This window comes from Oryctolagus cuniculus, chromosome 11 (assembly GCF_051225735.1).
Source record: "Oryctolagus cuniculus isolate XC-2025 breed Fujian yellow rabbit chromosome 11, ASM5122573v1, whole genome shotgun sequence".
NCBI lineage: Eukaryota > Metazoa > Chordata > Mammalia > Lagomorpha > Leporidae > Oryctolagus > Oryctolagus cuniculus.
Genome location: NC_142877.1, coordinates 109252114 through 109275792, shown reverse-complemented (window position 1 = coordinate 109275792; position 23679 = coordinate 109252114). Strand labels below are relative to the sequence as shown.

The 23679-nt window shown below is 45.3% G+C and overlaps 1 protein-coding gene across 3 annotated transcripts in view; it reads right to left on the bottom strand.

The window, feature by feature from the left end:
* RFX4 (regulatory factor X4) overlaps window positions 1-23679 on the bottom strand; it is a 164954-nt gene that overhangs the window by 110397 nt on the left and 30878 nt on the right. For all 3 annotated transcript variants that reach the window (XM_008257109.5, XM_051846592.3, XM_008257108.4), the window contains one exon: window positions 550-610. In XM_008257109.5, coding sequence (XP_008255331.1) covers window positions 550-610 — 61 coding nt within the window. The remainder of the gene's footprint in view (window positions 1-549; window positions 611-23679) is intronic.

Below are 23679 nucleotides of genomic sequence, written 5' to 3'. Positions count from 1 at the left end.
GCAAGTTATCCTAACAATGTGAACCTCTCTCACCCTCTCTCTCTCTAACTTTACCTTTCAAATAAATAAAATAAATATTTATAAAAGAAAAAAAGGTGGAGGGGGGCAGGGTGGACAGGGGCTGGAGTCATGGTGCAGTGGGTTAAGCAGCTGCCTGCAGTGCCAGCATCCCTTATGGGCACTGGTTTGAGTCCCAACTGCTCCACTTCTGATCCAGCTCCCTGCTAATGTGCCTGGGAAAGCAGCAGAAGATGGTCCAAGTGCTGGGGACCCTGCCACCCGTGTGGGAGACCCAGATGGAGTCCCTGGCTCCTGGCTTTGGCCTGGTCTAGCCCCAGCTTTTGCAGCCATTTGGGGAGTGAACCAATATTTGGAAGACTTCTCTCTGTGTAACTCTGCCTTTCAAGTAAATAAACCTTAAAAAAAAAAAAGAAAAGAAAAAAGAAAAGATCAGCGTGAACACACCCAGGCGACAGGCGATCTCCTGTACTCCAGGCAGAAAGCTGTGAACATCCCATTAAGAGAAACTTGTTACCAATGGAAACTCACCATTGCAGAGTCGCAGGAGTGGAGTGGGGCTTGGATGCTCTATTATTTTCTTTTTCCTCATCTGTTAAAGGAAAGAAAAATGAGCTAACTTCAGTAAGGAGCAGCAGGGGTAAGTAAAAGTCTTCTCAGCTCTCCCAAGATTTAAGACTATGTGTTCAACCCTTATGGAAAACAGTATGGCAATTCCTCAGAAAACTGAAAATGCATCTACCACATGACCTATGTGTCCCACTCCTGGAAATCTTTCAAAGCAAGTGAAATCAGCAAATAAGCAAGTTACCCACATTCCCATGTTTGCAGTAGCTCAATTCACAACAGCAAAGATAAAGAATCGACTTAGATATCCATCAATTAATGATCAGATAAAGCTATACCACGGAATAATACTCAGCCATAAAAATGAATGAGAGGGGCTGGCACTGTGGTGCAGTGGGTTAAAGCCCCAGCCTGTAGTGCCGGCATCCCATATGGGCACTGGTTGTAGTCCCGGCTGCTGCATTTCTGATCCATCTCTACTATGGCCTGGGAAAGCAGTAGAAGATGGCCAAAGTCCTTGGACCTCTGCAAGTGCATGGGAGACCTGGAAGAAGCTCTTGGCTTTTTTTTTTTTTTTTTTTTGACAGGCAGAGTGGACAGTGAGAGAGAGAGACAGAGAGAAAGGTCTTCCTTTTGCCGTTGGTTCACCCTCCAATGGCCGCCGCGGGCAGTGTGCTGCGGCCGGCGCACCATGCTGATTCGAAGGCAGGATCAGGATCTCCTGGTCTCCCATGGGGTGCAGGGCCCAAGCACTTGGGCTATCCTCCACTGCATTCCCTGGCCACAGCAGAGAGCTGGCCTGGAAGAGGGGCAACCAGGACAGAATCCGGTGCCCTGACTGGGACTAGAACCTGGTGTGCCGGCACCGCAAGGTAGAAGATTAGCCTATTGAGCCATGGTGCTGGCGCTCCTAGCTTTGGATCAGCTCAGCTCTGGCCGTTGGGGTCATTGGGAAGTGAACCAGAAAAAGGAAGACCTTTTTTTTCTCTCTCTCTCTGCCTTTCTCTGTAACTCTTTCAAAGAAATAAAGATAAATCTTTAAAAAAAAAAAAAAAAAAGAGGAATGAGAGCCTGACATTTACAACAAAAGAGATGCAACTGGAGATCGCGATGCTGAATTAAAGAAGCCAGACCCAGAAAGTCAAACATCATGTTTTCTCTTATTTGTGGAAGCTACAGGGTTCAATGTGTCTGATCTGATGGTATTTGGTGGGCCTCTGAGAAGCGATGAAGGAGCCTTGATGAGTGGGATTAGTGCCCTTATAAAAAGGACTCCAGAGAGTTGCCCCACACCTGCTGCCATGTGACGACACAGGAGGCGGGCACCAGGTATGAACAGGAAGTGGGTACTGACCAGACACCAAATCTGCTGCTGCCCTGGTCTTGTACCTTCCCAGGCTCTAGAAATGTGAAAAATAAATTTTTGGGTTTTGTAACCCAGCCAGTTTTATGGTGATTTGTTATAGAAGCTTGAATAGTCTATGACGCACCATTTGCCCTTTGTATTCCCAAAGGATCACTTAGTTAATGTAAGGCAGAGAGAATGTGAGTGTTCGGGAGAGTCAGGTTAGCAGCATAATACAGCGGAGGTCAGCACACTTTTTTTGTAAAGGGCCAGATAGTAAATATTTTAAAGGTTGCAGGCCAAGAGGCAAAACCAAGAATATTATGTAATATTTATAGGACAGGGGCCAGCTTTGTGACGTATCAGGTAAAGTCACCACCTACAACACAAGCATCCCATATGGAATCTGGTTCGTGTCCTGGCTGCTCCACTTCCGATCTAGCTCCCTGCTGATGGCCTGAGGAAAGCTGCAGAAGATGGACCAAGTGCTTTTGCCCCTGCACCCACATGGGAGACCCAGAGGAAGCTTCTGGCTTCTGGCTTCAGCCTGGCCCAGCCCTGGTCATTGTGGCCATTTGGGGGGTGAAACAGTAGGTAGAAGATCTCTCTTTCTCTCTGTTTCTCCCTCTCTCTTTCAAATAAAAAAAGCTACTCTTTCAAATAGGTAGAAAAATCTTAAAAGACAAACAGAAAAGGATTTATAGGACAAGAGAAAAAACAAATTTCCACCAATTTTTTAATGATAGTTTATTCATTACATTATTTTGGGGGGGGGGGTAAATAACATTTACGTTAAGTGGGATACAAAATTTGTGTTTCCTGACACTAAATAGATTGCAACAGATATCTGTAGAAGCCATTCTTAGCATACAGCTCTCCCGAGAGTTTATCAGGCCTTGGACCGTGGGGCCCTGGTTTGCCAACCTCTCCTCTATAACAGTCTGAACAACAGATGAATCTTTGCATAGTTAAGAAGAATTATGTTCACTTCTATTCTGGATTAACTGAGAAATCCTGTAATCAGTCTTTTATCAGCTTATAGTGAAAACCATTCAGGAAAATAGCCCACAAGGAAAAAAAATCCACAAAATTTGACCCAAGATAATTGGTATAAATAGTCTCAAAATAAAATGAACAATGTCAAAACCTACAAACATAATCAGTAAAATTTAATATGGGCAAATGACAAAGATCAATGAAATCAGTCTGTGGTATAAATTTTATATGGAAAAGAACTGGAACCCATGGAAACATTTAAGTAAAATGAAAATGAGATAAAATGCATATATAGTATATAGAAAGACTTTTCTAAAAGTAAATCAGCTCATAAAAGTGAACCCAGGGGCTGGCGCTGTGGCGTAGCAGGTAGAGCTGCTACCTGCAGTGCTGGCATCCCATCTGGGCACTGGTTTGAGTCCTGGCTGCTCCACTTCCGCTCCAGCTCTCTGCTGTGGCCTGGGAAAGCAGTAGAAGATGGCCCAAGACCTTGGACCCCTCCCCGCACCAGCCTGGGAGAACCAGAAGAAGCTCCTGGTTCCTGGCTTCAGATTGGCACAACTTCAGCCACTGCGGCGATTTGGGGAGTGAACCAGCGGATGGAAGATTTCTCTCTCTCTCTCTCTCTCTCCTTCTCTCTGCATGTAACTCTGACTTTCAAATAAGTAAATAAATCTTTTTTTTTTTTTTTTTTAAAAAGGTAAATCCAGAAAATACATTCTCATTGAAAAGGCACCACTCTGGGTAGAACTCTGATGAAAGTGTCTATTCATTAGCACTGTGGTACGTACTACCATTGCTCACTCAACAGTCATATGTACTTACTTTCTTCCTTATTAATAGAATCCCAACTTAGAGGGCACCATGTGTTCAGCAAGGGTGATTCCCCTCTCAAATCCTATAGAAGTGGGTGAAATTGATATATTTCAACCAGTAATGGTACGTGTCAGGATAGGTGGGCCATGTGACATGTTGCTGGCCTACCACATTTGAGGAGAAAACCTTATGCTCCTCCCCTAATTGAGTGTCCCATTGTCCTATATACAGCACACCTAAAGACCTAATAATTTATAGGGCGATAAATATACCACTTATGATAACTTAGAAATAGATGTTGCATCATTGAAATCATCCCAGAACTGCTAACTTGGGTTCTGATGAGTTAAATGGACAAGACACAGGCTCTGGGCATGGCAGGAAGACAACACAACTGGAGGAGGTGGCAAGATTGCGACTGGGACCCGAGCAGTCTAAGGGGAAAGCCAACGCCTGGGAAGGCCGGGGGCGAGATGGAGGGGGTGGTGGACGTCACGTTGTACTGCTGATGAATCCACCATAACAATGGCTGCCCCCTTGTTTGGTGAGAAGAAAACCTCCTCAGTAACTAGGCCTCCTTGCATTGGCTGTTCTCTTCCCCGCCACCAAAAGCATCGAACTCATTCAAACCAAGGCGCACTTCTAGCTAGCTTGAACTGACAAGTGATTCATGTTTTTACTTTCTGGGGCTGGTGCTGTGGCTCAATGAGTTAAACTGCCATCTGCAGTGCTGGCATCTCATATGGGAGCTGGTTCGAGTCCCAGCTGCTCCACTTCTGATCTAGCTCCTTGCTAATGTGCCTGGGAAAGCAGTAGAGGATGACCCAAGTGCTTGGGCCTCTGCACCCATGTGGGAGACTGGGATGAAGCTCCTGGCTCCTGGCTTTTGCCTGGGCCATCCCCAGCCATTGCAGCCATTTGGGGAGTGAACCAGCAGATGGAAGATCTCTCTCTCTCTCCCAAGTCTCTTCCTCTCTCTCTCTAACTCTAGCTTTCAAAAAAAAGAAATAAATCTTTAAAAAATATATTATTGTTCCCCTTAAAACTGAGTTTGCAGCTTTTTCTGCTTCTTTAATACAGTTTTTATTTTTTACTTATTTATGGAAGAGAGAGAGAGGGAGGGAGGGGGAGAGGGAGGGAGGGAGGAACAGAGAGAGATGAACAGAGCTGTCATTCTCTGGTTCACTCCCCAAATGTACACAAGAGCTGGGGCAGGGCTAAGCTGAGGTTGGGATCCAGGAACTCAATCCAGGTCTCTTGTGTGGGTGACAGTGACCCAGGTATTTGAACCATCACTTGCTGCCTCCAGGATGTGCATGAGCAGAAGCTGGAAAGTGGAGCTGGGACTTGAACCCAGGCATTCTGACATGGGCATGGTTGTCTCAAGCAGCAGCTGAACCACTAGGCTTAACACCTCCCGCCTTTTGCTATCTTAAATTTCAGCATTTCAAGATACTTCCAAATTTCAAGGGAAAATGGAATGAAAAGATAAATTAATCTTGATGAGAAATTAGAAATTTGCATAATGTGTTTTCCATGAACTTTTTAAAAAAATACTTTATCGGAAAGTAAGAGTTGTAGAGAGAAAAGGAGAGACAGAGAAACAGATCTTCCAACTGCTGGTTCACTCCCCAGATGGCCACAACAGCCAAAGTTCAGCCAGGCACTTCATCCGGGCCTCCCACATGGGTGGCAAGGGTCCAAGCACTTGGACCATCTTCCACTGCTTTTCCCAGGCCATTAGCAGGAAGCTGGATCAGAAGAGGGGCAGCCAGGACTTGAATTGGTGCCCACATGGGATGCTGATATTGCAGACGGTGCCTTTACCAGCTACGACATAGCACCGGTTCCTCCATGAACTTTTTGAAGACCTCTTATGGGACTAGTATAAGTACTATATTAATCAATTCAAATAGCATGTATTGAGTACCTAATGTGTGCCGGCAAGATGCTGCAGATGAAGAAATTCAACTCCTGCCTTAGAGATTGGTTGGAGAAAGAAAAAGATCAACAGTGGAGAGGAGGTCCCCATTGAGTAGAAGTCACAAATGCTGCGATACAGGGAGGGAAAGAGTGGTCCCCCAACTCGGACTGCACAGAAAGCAGGCCTATCAGAGAGGGCTTCCTGAAAGAAGTGACAACTTAACCAAGTGCCCAAGTCAGCACACGCCACACGGGAGGTGGCCCTGGGCTGGGCCTTGCAGGGATAGTCAGAGTTTTCTAGAAAGCATTATTTATAAAAGCAACATGTGATTAAAAAAATTAGAAAATATACAGAAAACCCAAATCTCTAGAAATCCAAGCCCGCCTGGACAGAGGGAACTCCTGTTCACTTCTCACCTTGTTTGCCTTGGGTCATTTCCCACTGCTCTCTTACGCGCAGACACGGTACCTGACCCAAAACACAGGAGAGCCGGACACCAAGGGACAGGACGCAGGACGACACTGAGGGAGGAAGGGCCTCATTCTGGGAGCCCATCACAGCATCTCCCAGCCTGGCAATACTTGTTGCTACTCTGTCAAACTTTCCTCTCAATTAACTTTGTTATGGCTCATTGCTCTTTTGTTTATTATTTATTTATTTATTTATTTGAGGGGCAGAGTTGTATACGAAGAGAGGGAGACACAGAGAGAGAGATCTTCCATCCGCTGGTTCACTCCCCAAATGGCTGCAATAGTTGGAGCTGGGCGGGTCCAAAGCCAGGAGCCAGGAGCTTAATCCAGGTCTCCCTCATGGGTGCAGGGGCCCGAGTACTTGGGCCATCTTTCATTGCTTTTCCAGGTCCTGGGCGAGAGCTTGAGAGGTCACGGATGCCATGACATTGCCAAACACAGCATGTGAGCGTGATCATGGGATCTGGAGGAGGAGCAGGCACCGAGGCCAGGAGCGCACATTCTAGGTAGAAGGGAAAGGCTCTCGCTCGTGGAGACTTCAGGAACTGGCACTGCCAAATGTGCCCCGAACCAAGCAAGAGTCACCCTAGAAAATGCAATATCCAGGCCAGCAGGGTGCCAGGAGCCGTTCACAGCACGCGCTGAGCCGTCCCCCTCTGATACCCAGCCTGCGTCCTGCCAAAGCCAGGGAGCAGAGGCTTGTTTTTAAAAGCCTCCCACCAAGATGCTGCTGGTCCCTGTTTTTTTCACTGCTCTGATCCGAACCCACTTCAAAGCTGTGCTTCCCAACCCACCACAGGGGTCTCAGTCTACTTCCCAGGCGGGCATCTCTGCCCCACCCCGCCTAGCATCCGCCTCCCAATGTAAACTCTGCAGCAGGATTTCCAGGCTGCAGTCCTGGCTCTACCCCCTTTCTAGCTGTGTGACCTGGAACAGTCTTTTTGTTTCTTGGTGCCCCTATCTGTAGAATAGGGCTGGAACTCAACAACAGAACCAGGCACTTAGGGCCATCGTGGGGAGTGACAGAAGTGGTCCTGGAACAAGGTACCAGCTATGTAAGGGTTCCCTGTGGCTGTCACAGCTGTCACTCCCCTGGATCTGTGTCCCATGCACTCGGCTGGGTTGCGAGTCCCGCATTTGGGATGGGCTTGTCCACTCCGTGTTCCCACAGCACCTGGTGGTGCCCAGGCAAAGCCCCGGTCACGAAGTGTGTCAGCGCTCACTGATTGGTCTAGTCTGTTTGGGTTGCTGTAACAATACACCATTGGCCAGGGGGCTTGGAAACAGCAGGCACGTATTGTTCACAGTTCTAGAGGTTGGGTGGTCCCAGATCAAGGTGCCAAGACACTCAGTGTCTGGTGAGGACCCGCATCCTGGCTTACAACAGACAGTGTCTTCTCACACTGAGTTCTCGTATGCTACAGGGGCCAGGGAGCTTCCGGGGGCCTCATCCCATCCACGAGGCTTCTACCCTCATGACTTCATCGCCTTCCAAAGGCACCACCCCCAAATATCACCACACTGGGGGTTAGGATTTCAACAGACAAGCTTGGCCGGGGTATGGGGAGGGGTGTGGAACACATACATTCAGTCTACAGCATCGCCCAGAACCAGAAGTCCGCCTTGCTGGGCTGTCAGCTCAGTCAGGCACAGACCTCCCTCACCCTGGTGTCTCCAGCCCCCATGTGTGGGAGGAGCTTAGGAAGTATTTGTGGGCCAGCACCGCAGCTCAATAGGCTAATCCTCCACCTAGTGGCGCCGGCACACCGGGTTCTAGTCCTGGTCGGGGCGCCGGATTCTGTCCCGGTTGCCCCTCTTCCAGGCCAGCTCTCTGCTGTGGCCCGGGAGTGCAGTGGAGGATGGCCCAAGTGCTTGGGCCCTGCACCCCATGGGAGACCAGGAGAAGCACCTGGCTCCTGCCTTTGGATCAGCGCGGTGCGCCGGCCGCAGCGCGCCAGCCGTGGCGGCCATTGGAGGGTGAACCAACGGCAAAAGGAAGACCTTTCTCTCTGTCTCCCTCTCTCACTGTCCACTCTGCCTGTCAAAAAAAAAAAAAAAAAAGAAGGAAGTATTTGTGGGACGAATATATGACCAATATAGTACCGCAGTCAAACACCAAGGTATCCACCTGCCGTCAGTGAACGAAACAAGAACACCATGCGGGGAAGGTTTACTGAGGATGTGGGATGGGCCTAGTCCTGTGCCTCACGTTATTTCAGTAAATTCTCACGGCTGTCCTAGGAAGTGAGCGTCATAGCCCCTGTGAGGCATCACGTACAGAGCCTGGAGCATCCTGGGCTCCATGGGGGTTAGGCCTAATTACTAGGATTCTCCCCTCGTACAGGGGAACAAAGTGAGGCGCAGAGGCAAAGCGCTTTGTCTGAGGTCACACAGTTACTGGCGGGGCAAAGGCAACGACCCAGGCTAGCAGACACCAAAACCTCCCCAGCTCTAGACGCTTCTGCACTCCACACACTTCACGCCTGTAGTTCCAGACTGAAGATCTCAGGGAACTTGCAAAATGTATAGGAGGAAGAAAGTCACGCGTGGATTTCAAACACTTGTTTCCACTGAAATAAATTTCTCTTAATTCCATGTTTTCATGAACTTTTTGGAGTTCCCATGGAATAGCTGGCCCGTCCTTTCTTACTGCCTCTGTACTGATTGAATTCATGATATTTGGGAGCCTTACACTAGAGTATTTCCTGCCTTGAGCCAGTTCGGCAGAGTTTAATATTGAGGGACAACGTTTCTAAATTAATTACTTCTCTTCAAATCCCAGGAAATGTTAGGTTTATGTGGGTCTTGAGTTTCACCTCAAAGTTCTAATTCTATTTCCTTTCATTACGCCGAGCTGGCTGCACCTGGCCAGAGCTCACCTGTTGGGAACACGTAGCTGCCAAACGTTTTATTTCCCCCACCCGCCCTCCCTCCCAGTCCCTGCACAGGGCACCAGCTGATTATCAGGGTGCTGGCACCTAGGCCTCTGGCAGTGGGCACTGCTGCTGGCAGCCAACCCTGCTCCCCGTGGGAACAGGGCTCAGTCCCAAACAAAACTGTGATACTGGCAACACTGCTTCCAGGGGCCCCACACCTGCTCCCTTCTCCTGCTCTTTCATAATCTTAGAGAAGGAACGGGCCTAACTTTGATACAAAATCCCAAATTCCGCCCCCCCAAATTGATGCAGTTTATCACATTAAAAAAAAATCTAAACTTTCTCTGTGGGAGGTAAAAGAGAATACAACCTAAGTACAAAGATGATGACTCGCTTAGGAAAGCTGCAGGCATACTACAGATAATGTTCTTGTCTGTCCACTCTTCCTTCCCGCTGCCCCACTAGAGAAAAGAGCTCCCGTGAAACCAGCAGGAGAAAGACCAAGAACCAAGACAAAAACCAGGCAGGACACACAGCATGCAGTTGATGGGGAAAATACTCAGTAACTATCATTGAAAACAGAAGCTATACTGAGAGCATTTCTCACTTAACAGATTGACAAAACCCAAACCAAGACCACAGGCCACTGCTGCGCAGCTGTGGGAGGCAAGCTCCCTCCTACCTAGTGACAGAGGTGTACAAATAAATTGGTGCCTCGTCACTTGGGAAGGTCATTTGGCAGAATCTACTCCAATCCACACACCTTTACCCAGCAGCCTCATGGCTGGAAACTGATTGTCCAGCTCCCTGGACACACCCAGAATGATACATAAGCACAGTTGCTTGTTACAGCTTGTCTGTGACAGCAACCATGTGGAAGCAGCCCAAGAGCTTATCCAGTTTCCTCAATTATGATGCATGCTCTCACTGGAATACTGTGGAGCTATAAAAAAAAAAATCTAAACCAGAAAAAGAACCAGATGTTCTCTAAGTTCTACTGACACAGAATGCTTCCAGGTTTATCACAATAAAAAAACACTAAATTATAGCACAATGCATAGTGTGCTACTTTTTTGTGTGTAAGAAAGTGGCAAATGTTAAATATTTTACTTGTATAATGAAATACATAATAAATGAATAAAAGTATTTACTACTAGGAAGCTGGCACATAGGGTTGGAGAGGTAAGATAGAAATCAGATCAAGATTTCTCAATGAGTATATTTTATTATTGATTTTTTTTCATTTGAGAAGGAGAGATAGTGAGTGAGCCCCACTTGTTGGTTCACTCTCCAAATGCCAAGAACTCAATCCTCCCACGGGGGTGCTAGGAACCCAACTACCTGAGCCATCATGGCTGCCTCCCAACGCCTGCTTCAGAGCTGGGAGTTGAACCCAGGAACTTGATACGGGACAAGGGTGTCTTGACCAGTGTCTCAGTCACTAGAAATGCCACACTCCTCAATGAGTATATTTTAGAACACCTTGAATTTTGAATCATGTAGATGTATCATCTATCCAAAAGCATTATAATTAAATTCAAACAAATTGAGAAAAGGAATAATCTACTGAAAAAGTTAAAAAGTCCTACAGTACCCAAACCTGGAAGCAAATAATAAACACCTGCAACCTTGTACAAGTTTGTTCATCGTTTATTTTGCTTTCCTAATATCCAGGTATGAGGGTGGGTCTTCAAAAAGTTCATGGAAAATGCATATTATGCAAAAACTATGCCCGCATTTAAAGAACTTGGTACCAACATTTTGGTGCAAACATTTTACCTCCATTTTCTGTTCATTCCATTTTCCCCACAAACTTTTTGACACCCCCTTATACTTAATGAACACTTGACCAAGCAGCTCCTGAATCCCAGACCCTTTGATACTGAGCCGGTGAGTCACAGTCAGTCGTGGGTGCCTCCCCCTCAGGGAGCTATGGCCCTGTGGAGCGTTCAAGTGGAGGCAGAGATGCCTTGGCTGTGTGCTGGAAGCACTCGGGAAGGGAACCTCATTTTCCAGCAGAGCAACGGAGAGCAGGAAGACAGGCAGGCCAGCCAGCCAGGGGTGGGAAGGGCAGCCCAGGTGATAGGGTGGGCATGGCGGTGAGGAAGGAGAGGAGCCTAGGATGGTGTCCTGTCGCTCCCCCTCTTCGTGGAGGAACGACACAGGACCCTGTGCTGTTCTTTCGTCTGCTCGGCCCTCCCCGGGTTTGCTGCTGGTTCTTCCCGGGTTGGCTACTATCCCTTCCACCTCCGTGGAAGGGCAGTTCCCCCTGGCCACATTCCCCACTTCTGCAGGGGAGCGGCACACCGCCGGCCGGCTTTCTCGGGGGCTGCACGGGTGTTCCTTCAGCTAGATGTTCCCCTTAGATGTTCCCCATAGATGTTCCTGGTGCATGCCGTCTCTCTCCTCCTTTATAGTCCTCCTCCGCCAATCCTAACTCGGCTGCCCACACGCCGAGTACGCTGCTCTCCTCCAATCAGGAGCAAGTCCTACAGTTTATTAGCTGAACTGGAGGCAGCTGTGCGGAAGCTGTTTACTTCTCTCCCAGCGCCATATTGTGGGAGAGCAGATGCATAGAATAAGTCTTAATTCCAGTAACTTAGTCTAGTCCGGATTGCTCCCCACAGTGTCCTAGGTCACAAGGTCAGCGCGGGAGCCGGCTGCAACTGCGTTCCCAGCCAGGATGCGCACTGTGGCAGACACTCCCAAGAGCCACGCTGTTCTCTCTCTCTCTCTCTCTCTCTCTTTTTTTTTTTTGACAGGCAGAGTTAGACAGTGAGAGAAAGAGACAGAAAGGTCTTCCTTCTGTTGGTTCACCCCCCAAATGGCCGCTATGGCAGGCGCACCTCGCCTATCTGAAGCCAGGAGCCAGGTGCTTCCTCCTGGTCTCCCGTGTGGGTGCAGGGCCCAAGCACTTGGGCCACCCTCCACTGCCTTCCCGGGCCACAGCAGAGAGCTGGACTGGAAGAGGAGCAACCAGCGCCCCAACCAGGACTAGAACCTGGGGTACCGGCACTGCAGGTGGAGGATTAGCCTAGTGAATTGAGGGGCCGGCCCCACCCTGTTCTCTGAAGGCAGCCTCGAACCCTTCCCCAGACTGCCAGTCCTCACGCCAGCTCCGGGCGCTGTCTGAACCTTCGGCCCCAGGCTTTGATGGAAACATGTGACAGCTCCTCTCCATCCCGGACTCCCTGGGAGAAAACCACAGCCCTCTCTGGTCTGTGGTAAATAAAGCCACGCAGCTCCTTCATCATATATAAAAAGGATTACGAATATGGTTTAACTACATTTCCTCTTCTCTAGGGCTCCTTTTATGAAGTTATGAGACCCTAAATTCAGATTAAAAAACCAAGACATGCTCAGCGAGTTGAATGCGGTGAGAGAGAGAGAGAGAGAGAGAGAGAGAGGTAACTTCCGCTCCCACAGCCCTGAAACAGGAGGTGGGTTTAACACGATAATGCTGAGTCGCACGACGCCGTGACCCACTGTGACCCCAAGTCATCGCCTCATCAAACCCAAACGTTTCCCTTCCCTGTGCTGTCAGCGTCCTCTGTCACCACCCGACAGCAACAGCCATGCTGGAAAGGAGAGAGTGAGGAGGGAGGGCAGGAGAGAGTGAGTGAAAACAGAAAGTCAGGAAAACAGTAGTTGTCAGGAGCCAGGAGAGAATGGAGGGGACAGGGTGCGGTGTGGACAGTCTCAGGAGAAACGGAACCCTGCCCCACCCACCCACACCCACGCACACCCACCCACCCACACGCACACACACCCACACACACACATGCACACACACGCACCCACACACACCCACGCATACACCCCCACACCCCCTCCCATACACCCCCCCACCCCCCCACATGCACACACACCCACACATACACATGCACACACACACACGCACACCCACGCATACACCCCCACACACCCCCACATGCACACACACCCCCACACACACACACACATGCACCCACACACACCCACGCATACACCCCCACATGCACACACACCCACACACACATGCACCCACACACACCCACGCATACACCCCCCCACACCCCCACATGCACACCCCCACATGCACACACACACATGCACCCGCACACACATGCACCCACACACACCCATGCATACACCCCACACACACACCCCCACATGCACACACACACACCCACACATGCACCCACACATGCACACACACGCACACACACCCACGCATACACCCACACATGCACACACACACGCATACACCCCCCACACGCACACACACGCACACACACCCATACACACCCACGCATACACCCCCACACTCCCCCCATGCACACACACCCCCACACACACACGCACACACACCCCCACACAAATGCATACAAACACACACACATGCGCACACACACCCATACACACCCACACTCCCCCCATGCACACCCCCCACACACACACATGCACACACACCCCCACACAAATGCACACAAACACAGACACATGCACACACACACCCACCCCACACGCACACACACCCCCACCCCCACACCCGCACACCCCCCCACACACACCCATACCCACACCCATGCACACCCACACACTCTCGGAGTCTGCTAACTTGTGGAGACAAAGGGAGGAGAGAAGGCTCTGGACCCGCATCTACGATACACAATGGAGGCTGGACCTTGGTTTCAATATTACAGAAATGGTCACCTTTAAGGCTAAAGGACTTGGGTAGCTCTGGGGTTACATTTGGCTTGTTCTGTTTCCCAGGGAAGGAAACGGGCATGCCGCAGAGTACCACGAGGTTCCCCCTTACACCCCCACCCCAGTCTCTGCATTTTCCTCCATTGCTCTTATACCACCCTAGACCACAGCCCCGTGTCCTCCAACCCAGGTGAGATGCAAGCCCCCACAGTGTCCTCCTGGCCCCGCTCCACGTGCACACAACTTCCACGGTAGTCCAAAACGATACTTTGAGCCATGATTCCTCCAACCAGTTTTTGAGTGACAACTTAGCCAGTGAATTCTAAGACTTATTTTTGGAATCCAAGTCTCTCAACATTCCCAGCTTGTTTTCCCATGGTTCCTCAACCTCTCAGCTCAAGCCAATGTGGAAAACTCTCCCAGCTCAAAACCTGTTTCGTGGCTTTCTGCCCCCATCCCCGTAACCACCATTGCTGGAGCCACATGGACCCTTCAAGGCCCATGCAAATGCCACCTCCCCCAATATGCCTTCCCCCCTCACCTCTAACCCCATGACATCTCCCAAAAGCTGGAGTCCAGGACCACATCTGGCATAGCAAGTCTTAAGAATATTGTGCATTATTTGAATGAAATTGAATATACATGGTTTGTATTGCTAATATTTCTGGTGTTTGCCTTAACTTCCCTTCTAGAACAAAAATTCTTTGTGGGATCAGTGCTGTGGTGTAGCTGGTAAAGCTGCTGCCAGCGGTACCAGCATCCAATATGGGCTCTGGTTCAAGTCCTGGCTGGTCCACTTCTGATCTAGCTCCCTGCTAATGTGTCTGGGAGAGCAGCAGAGGTGCTTGGGCCCCTACACCTAACAGGAGACCCAGAAGAAGTTCCAGGCTCCTGGCTTCAGATTGGCCCAGCCCCGGCCCTTGCAGCCATTTGGGGAGAAAACCAGTAGATGGAAGATCTGTCTTTCCCTCTCTGTAACTCTGTCTTTCAAATAAATACATTTAAAAAAATCCTTAAGAGTAGGGACCCACAGAAGAGGAAAAAAAAAAAACAAAACAGCGCTCAGTTCCAGTTTTAAGTCTACCACTTACTTGCTAGATATTGACTGAGTCACATAACCTCTGAACTGCAGTTTTCTCATATTTAACATGGAAACAAAAATATGTTCCTCCCAGAGAATTAAAGGAAACGGTGGCTGTTACTATGCCTAATGTACTGCCTGATGCTGAACATATTTTAATTTTGGCTCCCAGCTCTTTCCTTCTTTATGTAGCTTTGGGCTTGTCACAGAGTCTGACATGCAGTAAGTGCTCAGGGAATCTTCTGGACCCAACTTCTACGGAAACTACTATTCTACTGGTACAGTTCTTGATCCACTATCATGCGCTTTCCTCTCTGGACACAGCACCCCAGCCAGGCCCAGACTTTATAGCACATTTGCAGTCACAGTCCTCCTGCTCGCTGGTGAGTATACCACGAGAAGCAAAAAGATCTGCTAACATCTGCCAGGCAGAAAGTGCCATGAGTTCTGGTTGGAGGTGAGACTCTCTGATACCTGAGTGGAGGTAAATCACCTGTCCACTCCTGGTCAGATTCTTCACTCATCAGGCTAGTAGCACTTGACCATGCTGCTCCAGGGTTTTCTTCCTAACTGCTTTCCATCAAAATATATCAGTCCCCTATTCCGTTTCCTGAACCTTTAGCTAACGGAGCACTAGACAGAAAGCAGGAGACATGGGTACCAGTGCTGACTCTGCCACTAACTAGGAGTGTGATCTTGGGCAAACCACTTTCCTCCTCTGAACCAGTGTCCTTATCTGTAAAACAGGAGACTGGACCAAGATGATCTGTACTATCGCAGAGTCTGATTCTAGGCTAATAATTGGACGATTTTCCATTCCATTTTCATTTTACTAAAATCCCTTAGTGCTAATGCCCAGCCCTAGCATATGCAGTGGAGTAAGTATTTTCAGCAAGTACAAGTTTGATCTCTCTCAACCACCTGGCATGGTTCAGTCCAGACATACTGTCTGTAGCAGACCCTTCAGCCGGCCACCCAATAGCCAGTCCCTCATTCTTCCTTGCTTACTAACTGAGTCCTAGTTTTATTAAAGGCGGTAATGATTTACCCAGAGGTAAACCACTGGGTCGCTGATGATGCTAAGCTGTTGAATAAACCCTGGAATCTTCTACCTCCCACCTTTAGATAAATCATATAGTAGATATCTCTATCATTTAAGCCACACTTAAATTGTGTGTAAAAAAATTGTCCACCCAGAATACTGTACCCTGCAAAGCTCTCATTTATGAATGAAGGTGAAATAAAGACATTCCCTAACAAACAGAAGTTGAAAGAATTTGTCACCACTCGTCCAGCCTTATAAAAGATGGATAAGGATGTATCACAAACAGAAACAACACTGTCATCACTAGGAAAGAAGATGAAGGCAGAAAATCTCCCAGTAAAAATACAAAGGAAATTCACAGTAAACAGGAATATTTATGGAAAAACAGCAGGGCCAAGTTCTTACTTATCAATAGTCACCTTGAAATGTAAATGGCCTCAACTCTCCAGTTAAAAGATACAGACTGGCTGAATGGAAAAAAAAATCTATTTGCTGCCTACAAGAAACACATCTCACCAACAAAGATAATGCACACTGAAAGTCAAAGGATGGAAAAAGACATTCCATGCTAGCAGAAACCAAAAAGAGCTGGTGTAGCCATCCTAATATCAGACAAAATAGACTTCAACACAAAAACTGTTAAAAGAGACAAAGAAGGGCACTACGCAATGATTAAGGGATCAATTCAATAGGAATATAATAAATATTATATATTTATACAATAAATGTATATGCACCTAATTACAGGGCACCTGGCTATTTAAAAGAAATGTTAATGGATCTAACAGGAGTCACTGTGCACTTACTCCTCATGTAGGATCTCTATCCTTAATGTGCTGTACATTGAGATTTAATGCTATAACGAGTACTCAAACAATATATTTCACTTTGTGTTTCTATGGGGGTGCAAACTGTTGAAATCTTTACTTAATGCATACTAAACTGATCTTCTGTAAAAAAAAAAAAGAAATTATCAATTCCCAACTTGACTCTCACTGGGATTAAACATGACAATAGGTCTGCTCTGATTTCATCATCATTTAAAAAAATCATCTATTATTTTTCACTTTATGTTTCTGTGTGGGAGCAAACTGTTGAAATCCTTACTTAATGTATACTAAGCTGATCTTCTGTATATTAAGATAATCGACAATGAATCTTGATGTGAATGGAAGGGGAGAGGGAGTGGGAAAGGGGAGGGTTGTGGGTGGGAGGGACGGTATGGGGGGGAAGCCATTGTAATCCATAAGTCGTACTTTGGAAATTTATATTCATTAAATAAAAGTTAAAGAAAAAAAAGAAATGTTAATGGATCTAAAGGAAGACATAGACTCGCATACAATAGTAATGGGGGACTTCAACACCCTACTTTTAGCAATGGACAGAAAATCAGAAAGGACACAATAGTTAATCGACAATATAGACCAAATGGACCTAATGGGTGTCTACAGAACTTTTCATCCTACAGTTGCAGAATACACATTCTTCTCACTAGTACATGGAACTTTCTCTAGGGTAGACTATAGGCCAAGGCATAAAGCAAGTCTCAGCAAATTAAAAAAAAATAAAATAAAAAATCGAAATTATACCATGCATCTTCTCTCACCACAGTGGAATGAAGTTGGAAATCAATGACTCAAGAATCTATAGAGCATACTCAAACACATGGAGACTGAACAACATGCTCCTGAATGAACAGTGGCACAAGGTCATAGAAGAAATCAAAAGAAAAACAAAAAACTGTTGAACAGTTTTTTTTTTTCATACTATTTGTTGAACTCTTAGTATGGAGCTAATCTTCTGTGTATAAAGTTAATTGAAAATAGATCTTAGTAAAAAATAATAATGGGAATAGGAGAGGAAGGAGGAAGATGGGTGGGAGTTGGGGTGGGAGGGTGGGTACAGTGGGAAGAATCACTATGTTCCTAAAATTATATTTATGAAATACATGAAGTTTGCATACCTTAAATAAAATGTTTCTGGGGGGAAAATCCAAACTAGGGTGCTGGCACCTGTGGTGCTGACATCCCATATGGACGCTGGTTCTAGTTCCAGCTGCTCCTCTTCCCATCCAGCTCTCTGCTATGGTCAAGGAAGGCAGTGGAAGATGGCCCAAGTGCTTGGGCACCTGCACTCATTTGGAAGACCTGAAAGAAGCTCCTGGCTCCTGGCTTCAGATTGACCCAGCTCTGGCCATTGTGGCCATTTGGGGAGTGAACCAGTGGATGGAGGACCTCTCTACCTCTCAAATAGATAAATAAAACCTTTAGAAAATAAAAAATAATAACAAAAGAATCCAAATCAGGGCTGGTGTTATGGCACAGTGAGTAAAGCCTGTGATACCAGCATCCCATATGGGCACCATGTCAAGTCCCAGCTACTCCACTTCCGATCCAGCATTATGGGGTAGTGGGTAAAGCCGCTGACTATGAAGCGGCCATCCCATATGGGTGCCAGTTAGAGTCCTGCTGCTTCACTTCTGATCCAGCTTCTTGCTAATGTGCCTGAGAAATCACTGGAAGATGGCCCAAGTACTTAGGCCCCTGAATCCACATGGGAGACCCAGATGAAGTTCCTGGCTCCTGGATTTGGCCTGGCCCAGCCCTGGCCATTGCAGTCATCTAGGGAGTGAACCACTAGATGAAAGTTCTCTCCTTATCTCTCTTTCTCTCTGTGACTCTTTCAAATAAATAAAATAAATCTTTAAAAAAAAAACTTGAAAGCACAGAATCAAAGTGTTCAATGATAATAATACAAGAAAATATAGCTATCAAACATGTATTGTACATCATTGTCAAATTGCTGAAAACCAAAGACAAAAATAAAAATCTTAAAAGTAGCCAGAGAAAAGAAGACACATTGCATTTGAAGGAGTAAAAATAAATTTAAAGACTAACTTTCTTTCTTTCTTTTTTTTTTTTTTTTTTTTTTTTTTTTTTTTTTTTGACAGGCAGAGTAGACAGTGAGAGAGAGAGACAGAGAGAAAGGTCTTCCTTTGCCGATGGTTCACCCTCCAATGGCCGCTGCGGCTGGCGCACCGCGCTGATCTGATGGCAGGAGCCAGGTGCTTCTCCTGGTCTCCCATGGGGTGCAGGGCCCAAGCACTTGGGCCATCCTCCAATGCACTCCCTGGCCACAGCAGAGAGCTGGCCTGGAAGAGGGGCAACCGGGACAGAATCCGGCGCCCCGACCGGGACTAGAACCTGGTGTGCCGGCGCCGCAAAGCAGAGGATTAGCCTAGTGAGCCACGGCACCGGCCTAAAGACTTTCAATAGACATATTTGGAACCCAAAAGACAATTAATGATAACATTAAAGTGCTGAAAATAAAGGATAAAAAAAAACTTCACTAGAATTTTACATCCAGCAATTATATATATCCTTTAGTGCAATGGTTAAGATGCTGTTTTTTGGGGGCCAGCGCTGTGGCGTAGTGGATAAAGCCACCATATGGGTGCCGGTTCCAGACCTGGTGGCTCCATTTCTGATCCAGCTCTCTGCTGTGGCCTAGGAAAGCAGTAGAAGATGGCCAAGTCCTTGGGCCCCTGCGCCCGCATAGGAGACCCGGGAGAAGCTCCTGGCTCCTGGCTTCAGATAGGCCCAGCTCCAGCCGTTGCGGCCATTTGGGGAGTGAACCAGCGGATGGAAGATCTTCTCTGCCTCTGCCTCTCTGTGACTTCACCTTTCAAATAAATAAATAAATCTTAAAAAAAAAGATGCTGCTTGGGATGCCCACATTCCATATCAGAGTGGCTGAGTTCAAGGCCCAGCTCTGCTTCAGATTCCAGCTTCCTGCTAACGCACACCCTGGGAGGCAGCAGTGCCGACTCAAGCACTTGAGTCCCGGCCACCCATGGTGAGACCTGGATTGAGTTCTTGGCTCCTAGCTTCGAGCTGACCTAACCTTAGCTATTGCAGGCTTTTGGGGAATGAGCCATGGGATGAGAGGTTCCTCTGTCTCTATCTGTGTCTCTCTGCTTTTCAGATAAATAAAATTTATATACATATATATATGTATATATATATATAGAATACAGATGCTTTTTTGTGATCTACAATATACTTCATTACAAGAAATATAAAATTTCCTCCAGTTAAAGTAAAAATATCTTAGATCAAAGCACAGAAATGCTGACAGGAATAAAGAATAAAGGTAAATATGTAAATAACTAAAAATAAATGTTCACTGTTCAAAACAACAAAACCAGGTTATATGGGGCTGACAACACATGTAGAAGCAAAGTACGTTAGAGCCAGAGCTCAGGGAGTGAGGAGGAGGTAAATGAGGTTAAACTAGGAAAGGGCTCCTGTAGTGCACTTGAACCGAGGGAAAAAACAGTGAAGTAGGTAGACTAATCCCCAAGATCACCGCTCTAAAAGAATGTGTAATTGGAAAGCCAGCAGAGGAAAACACTACAGCAATCTTTAAAGTCTATTAATCCCTCCCAAGAAAGAAAAAAAGGAGGAATACAGGAATAAAAACAGATGGGTCAAATAAAAAGTAAATAAATGTGTTAATTTAAACTGAACAATGTTAGCAGCAACATCAAATGTAAATAATCTAAATGTTCCAACTACAGGTAAATATTATCATATTAGTTTTTCAAAAAGATATATAAAAAACCTTAATACTGAATACAGTAAGATTGGAGATAAAAAGAAGAGAAACCACAGCCTAACAATCCAAACAGAAAGAAAATTGGTGTAGTTGTACTAATGCCAAAAAACAAAGAATGTTCCAAAATTTCATGAAAAATATGAGTTATAAAAAAAGCATGGATTTCAAAAAACTTGAGCCAAAATAAACATCTTTTAATTTCATTTTCCTTGAACTTTTTTAAGTACCCTTATACACTTGGAGGTAAAAAATATTATGGAGATAAGGTAGAAACAGTTGATAATGATAATGATAATAATAAGGGTCATAGCAACAAGAAGATATAGCAATCCTAAAATTTTAAGAATATCTTAAGAATATAAAAAAGACATAAATGAGAAGATCTATAGATAGATAGATGATAGAACAGTAATCAGAGCTGGAGATTCTATCACACTTATCTCAGTACTAAGAAAACAAAAAAAAATCAGTAAGAATATGGAGTATTTTATTAACTTAATAAACCAACCTGACCTGATATCTAAACAACATGCCATATGTTGGGACAGAAAGTCAGTCTCAGAAATTTCTGATACTGCTACCACACAGAGTATGTTCTCTGATCACAGTGGGACTGAAACAGGAAGCAATAACAGCTAGGAAAATCCCCAACTTTTGGAAATTAAGAAGCAGTTTTCTAAATAAAACATGAGTAAAAGAAGAAACCAAACAGAAATTTAAAAATGTTTAATTACTAATAACTACTAATAATTAATTACTAATAAGTGTTACTCAGAAAAATTAGGGTATGTAACTAAGTGGTATTTAGAGGAAAATGTCTAACTTTAAATGTATATCTTGTAATGATCTAAGCATTTGATCTTAAAACTAGAAGGGACAGGTGTCTGGTGTGGCACTCATGGCGCTACTTGGAGTGCCTGCTTCCCAGACATCCTCTGTCTGAGTGTCTGGGTTTGAGTCCGGGCTTTGAGTCTGATTCCAGCTTCCTGCCAGCACACACCTGGGATGCGGCAGGTGATCACTCAAGTACTTGGGTCCTATCATGCACGTGAGAGGCCTGAATGGAGTTCCAGGCTCTTGTCTTTGGCCTGGCCCAGTCCTACTGGGCATTTGAGGAATGAACCAGTGAATGGAAGATGTCTAAGTGTCTCTCTCACTCTCTGTCTTTCAACTAAATAAAAATTATACAGTAAAAATAAAAGACAGTAAATTAAAGTCAAAGAAAGTATAAAGAAGGAAATAAAGATAAGAGCAGAAATAAATGCAATTGAATAAAAGATAGAAACTCAAAAAGCCCAAAAATTGGTTCTTTGAAAAGATGAATAAAATTGATAACATTTGCTTAGACTGACCAAGAAAAAACATAAACACCATTATCATAAATGAAATAATGTTACTGTAGATGCTTAAAAAATGATAAAAGTAATATAAAGTCATATAAATATGAATATGTAGATAAAATAGATTTCTTAAAATTAAAAATTATTTAAGGTAACAAAACAAGACATAGAGCTGTTTGAAAAATTGAATTCATCTTTAAAAAGCTTCTCAAGGAAAATCCCAAATGTAGATCACTTCAGCGTTGAATTCTTCCAAATATTTAAGAAAGAAATCAATATTATACAAACTCTTCAAAAGAGAAAAATAGGAAACTTACTATCTCTTTGTATGAGGTCTGTATAATCTTGACAACAAAACTTGACAAAGACAGATTAAGAAAGAAAAATCATAGGCAAGAAAGCTCATGATCAAAGATGTCAAAATTCTTAACAAAATAATAATCAAATGAACCCAGAAATGTATAAATAATACTTCTGACCAAGTGTGGTTTATTTCAGGAGTGCAAGATTGGTTAAATATCCAAAATTCAATCAGTGTAATTCACAATACTCACAATACTGACATAATAAAGAAGAAAAACACAATGGTGAATGAAAAAGATTCAGAAAGTGTGTTTGTCAAGAATCTATACCCTGGGGCTGGTGCTGTGTTCTTTCTCTCTCTCTGTAACTCTGCCTTTCAAATAAATAAATAAATAAAATCTTAAAAAGAAGATTCTACACCCATTCAAGAAAAATCTCACAGCAAATCAGATATAGAAAGGAATTTTCTCAGTATGATAGTGAGTGTCCCTTAAACTCCACAGCCACTATCATACTTCCTGGTGAGATACCAGTGCTTTTCCTCCTGTGGTTATGGACAAGGCAAGGGCATCTGCTATCACCACTCCTGCTCAGCACTGCCCTGCAGGTTCCAGCCAGTGCATTAAGGCACAGAGAAAAATGAAAATATACAGATTACAGAGGAAGGCAAAATCTCATTATTATTGGGTGACAGGATTATTATCCATAGAATATTTAAAAATGAATACTCATAAGTAGTAAACAAGTTAAGCAAAGTGGCTGGATATATGAAGTCATTATATAAAATAGTTGTGTTTCCATGTATTAACAACTAACAACATGAAAAAAATATAAATACTACTACTTTTATTAGCATTGAAAAACATGGATTACCTAAGACTACATCTTACACCTGTACACTGAAATCTATAAACCATTGCTGAGAAAAATTAAATGATCTGAATATACAGAAGTCTAATACCATGTATGTAAATTAGAAATCTGATGTTGCAGCCGGCACCGTGGCTCAATAGGCTAATCCTCCACTTTGTGGCGCCGGCACACCGGGTTCTAGTCCCGGTCAGGGTGCCGGATTCTGTCCCGGTTGCCCCTCTTCCAGGCCAGCTCTCTGCTGTGGCCCGGGAGTGCAGTGGAGGATGGCCCAAGTCCTTGGGCCCTGCACCCCATGGGAGACCAGGATAAGTACCTGGCTCCTGCCATCGGATCAGCGCGGAGTGCCAGCTGCAGCGCACCGGCCGCGGCGGCCATTGGAGGGTGAACCAACAGCAAAGGAAGACCTTTCTCTCTGTCTCTCTCTCTCACTGTCCACTCTGCCTGTCAAAAAAAAAAAAAAAAAAAGAAATCTGATGTTGCTAAGATGTTAGTTCTTATCAAATTTATTGTAGAGTTAAGGTAATTCCAGTCCAAAATCCTAGAAGTTTTTTTGGTATATGTGAAAATTCACAACTGATTTTAAAATCTATATGGAAATATAAAGAATGTAGATGAATCGAAACAATCTCAAAGAAGAATAAGAGATCTTATACCACCAGATATTTCATTTTTAAAAAGATGTAATCATCAAGACCGTGATTTTACCCATAAAATAAATA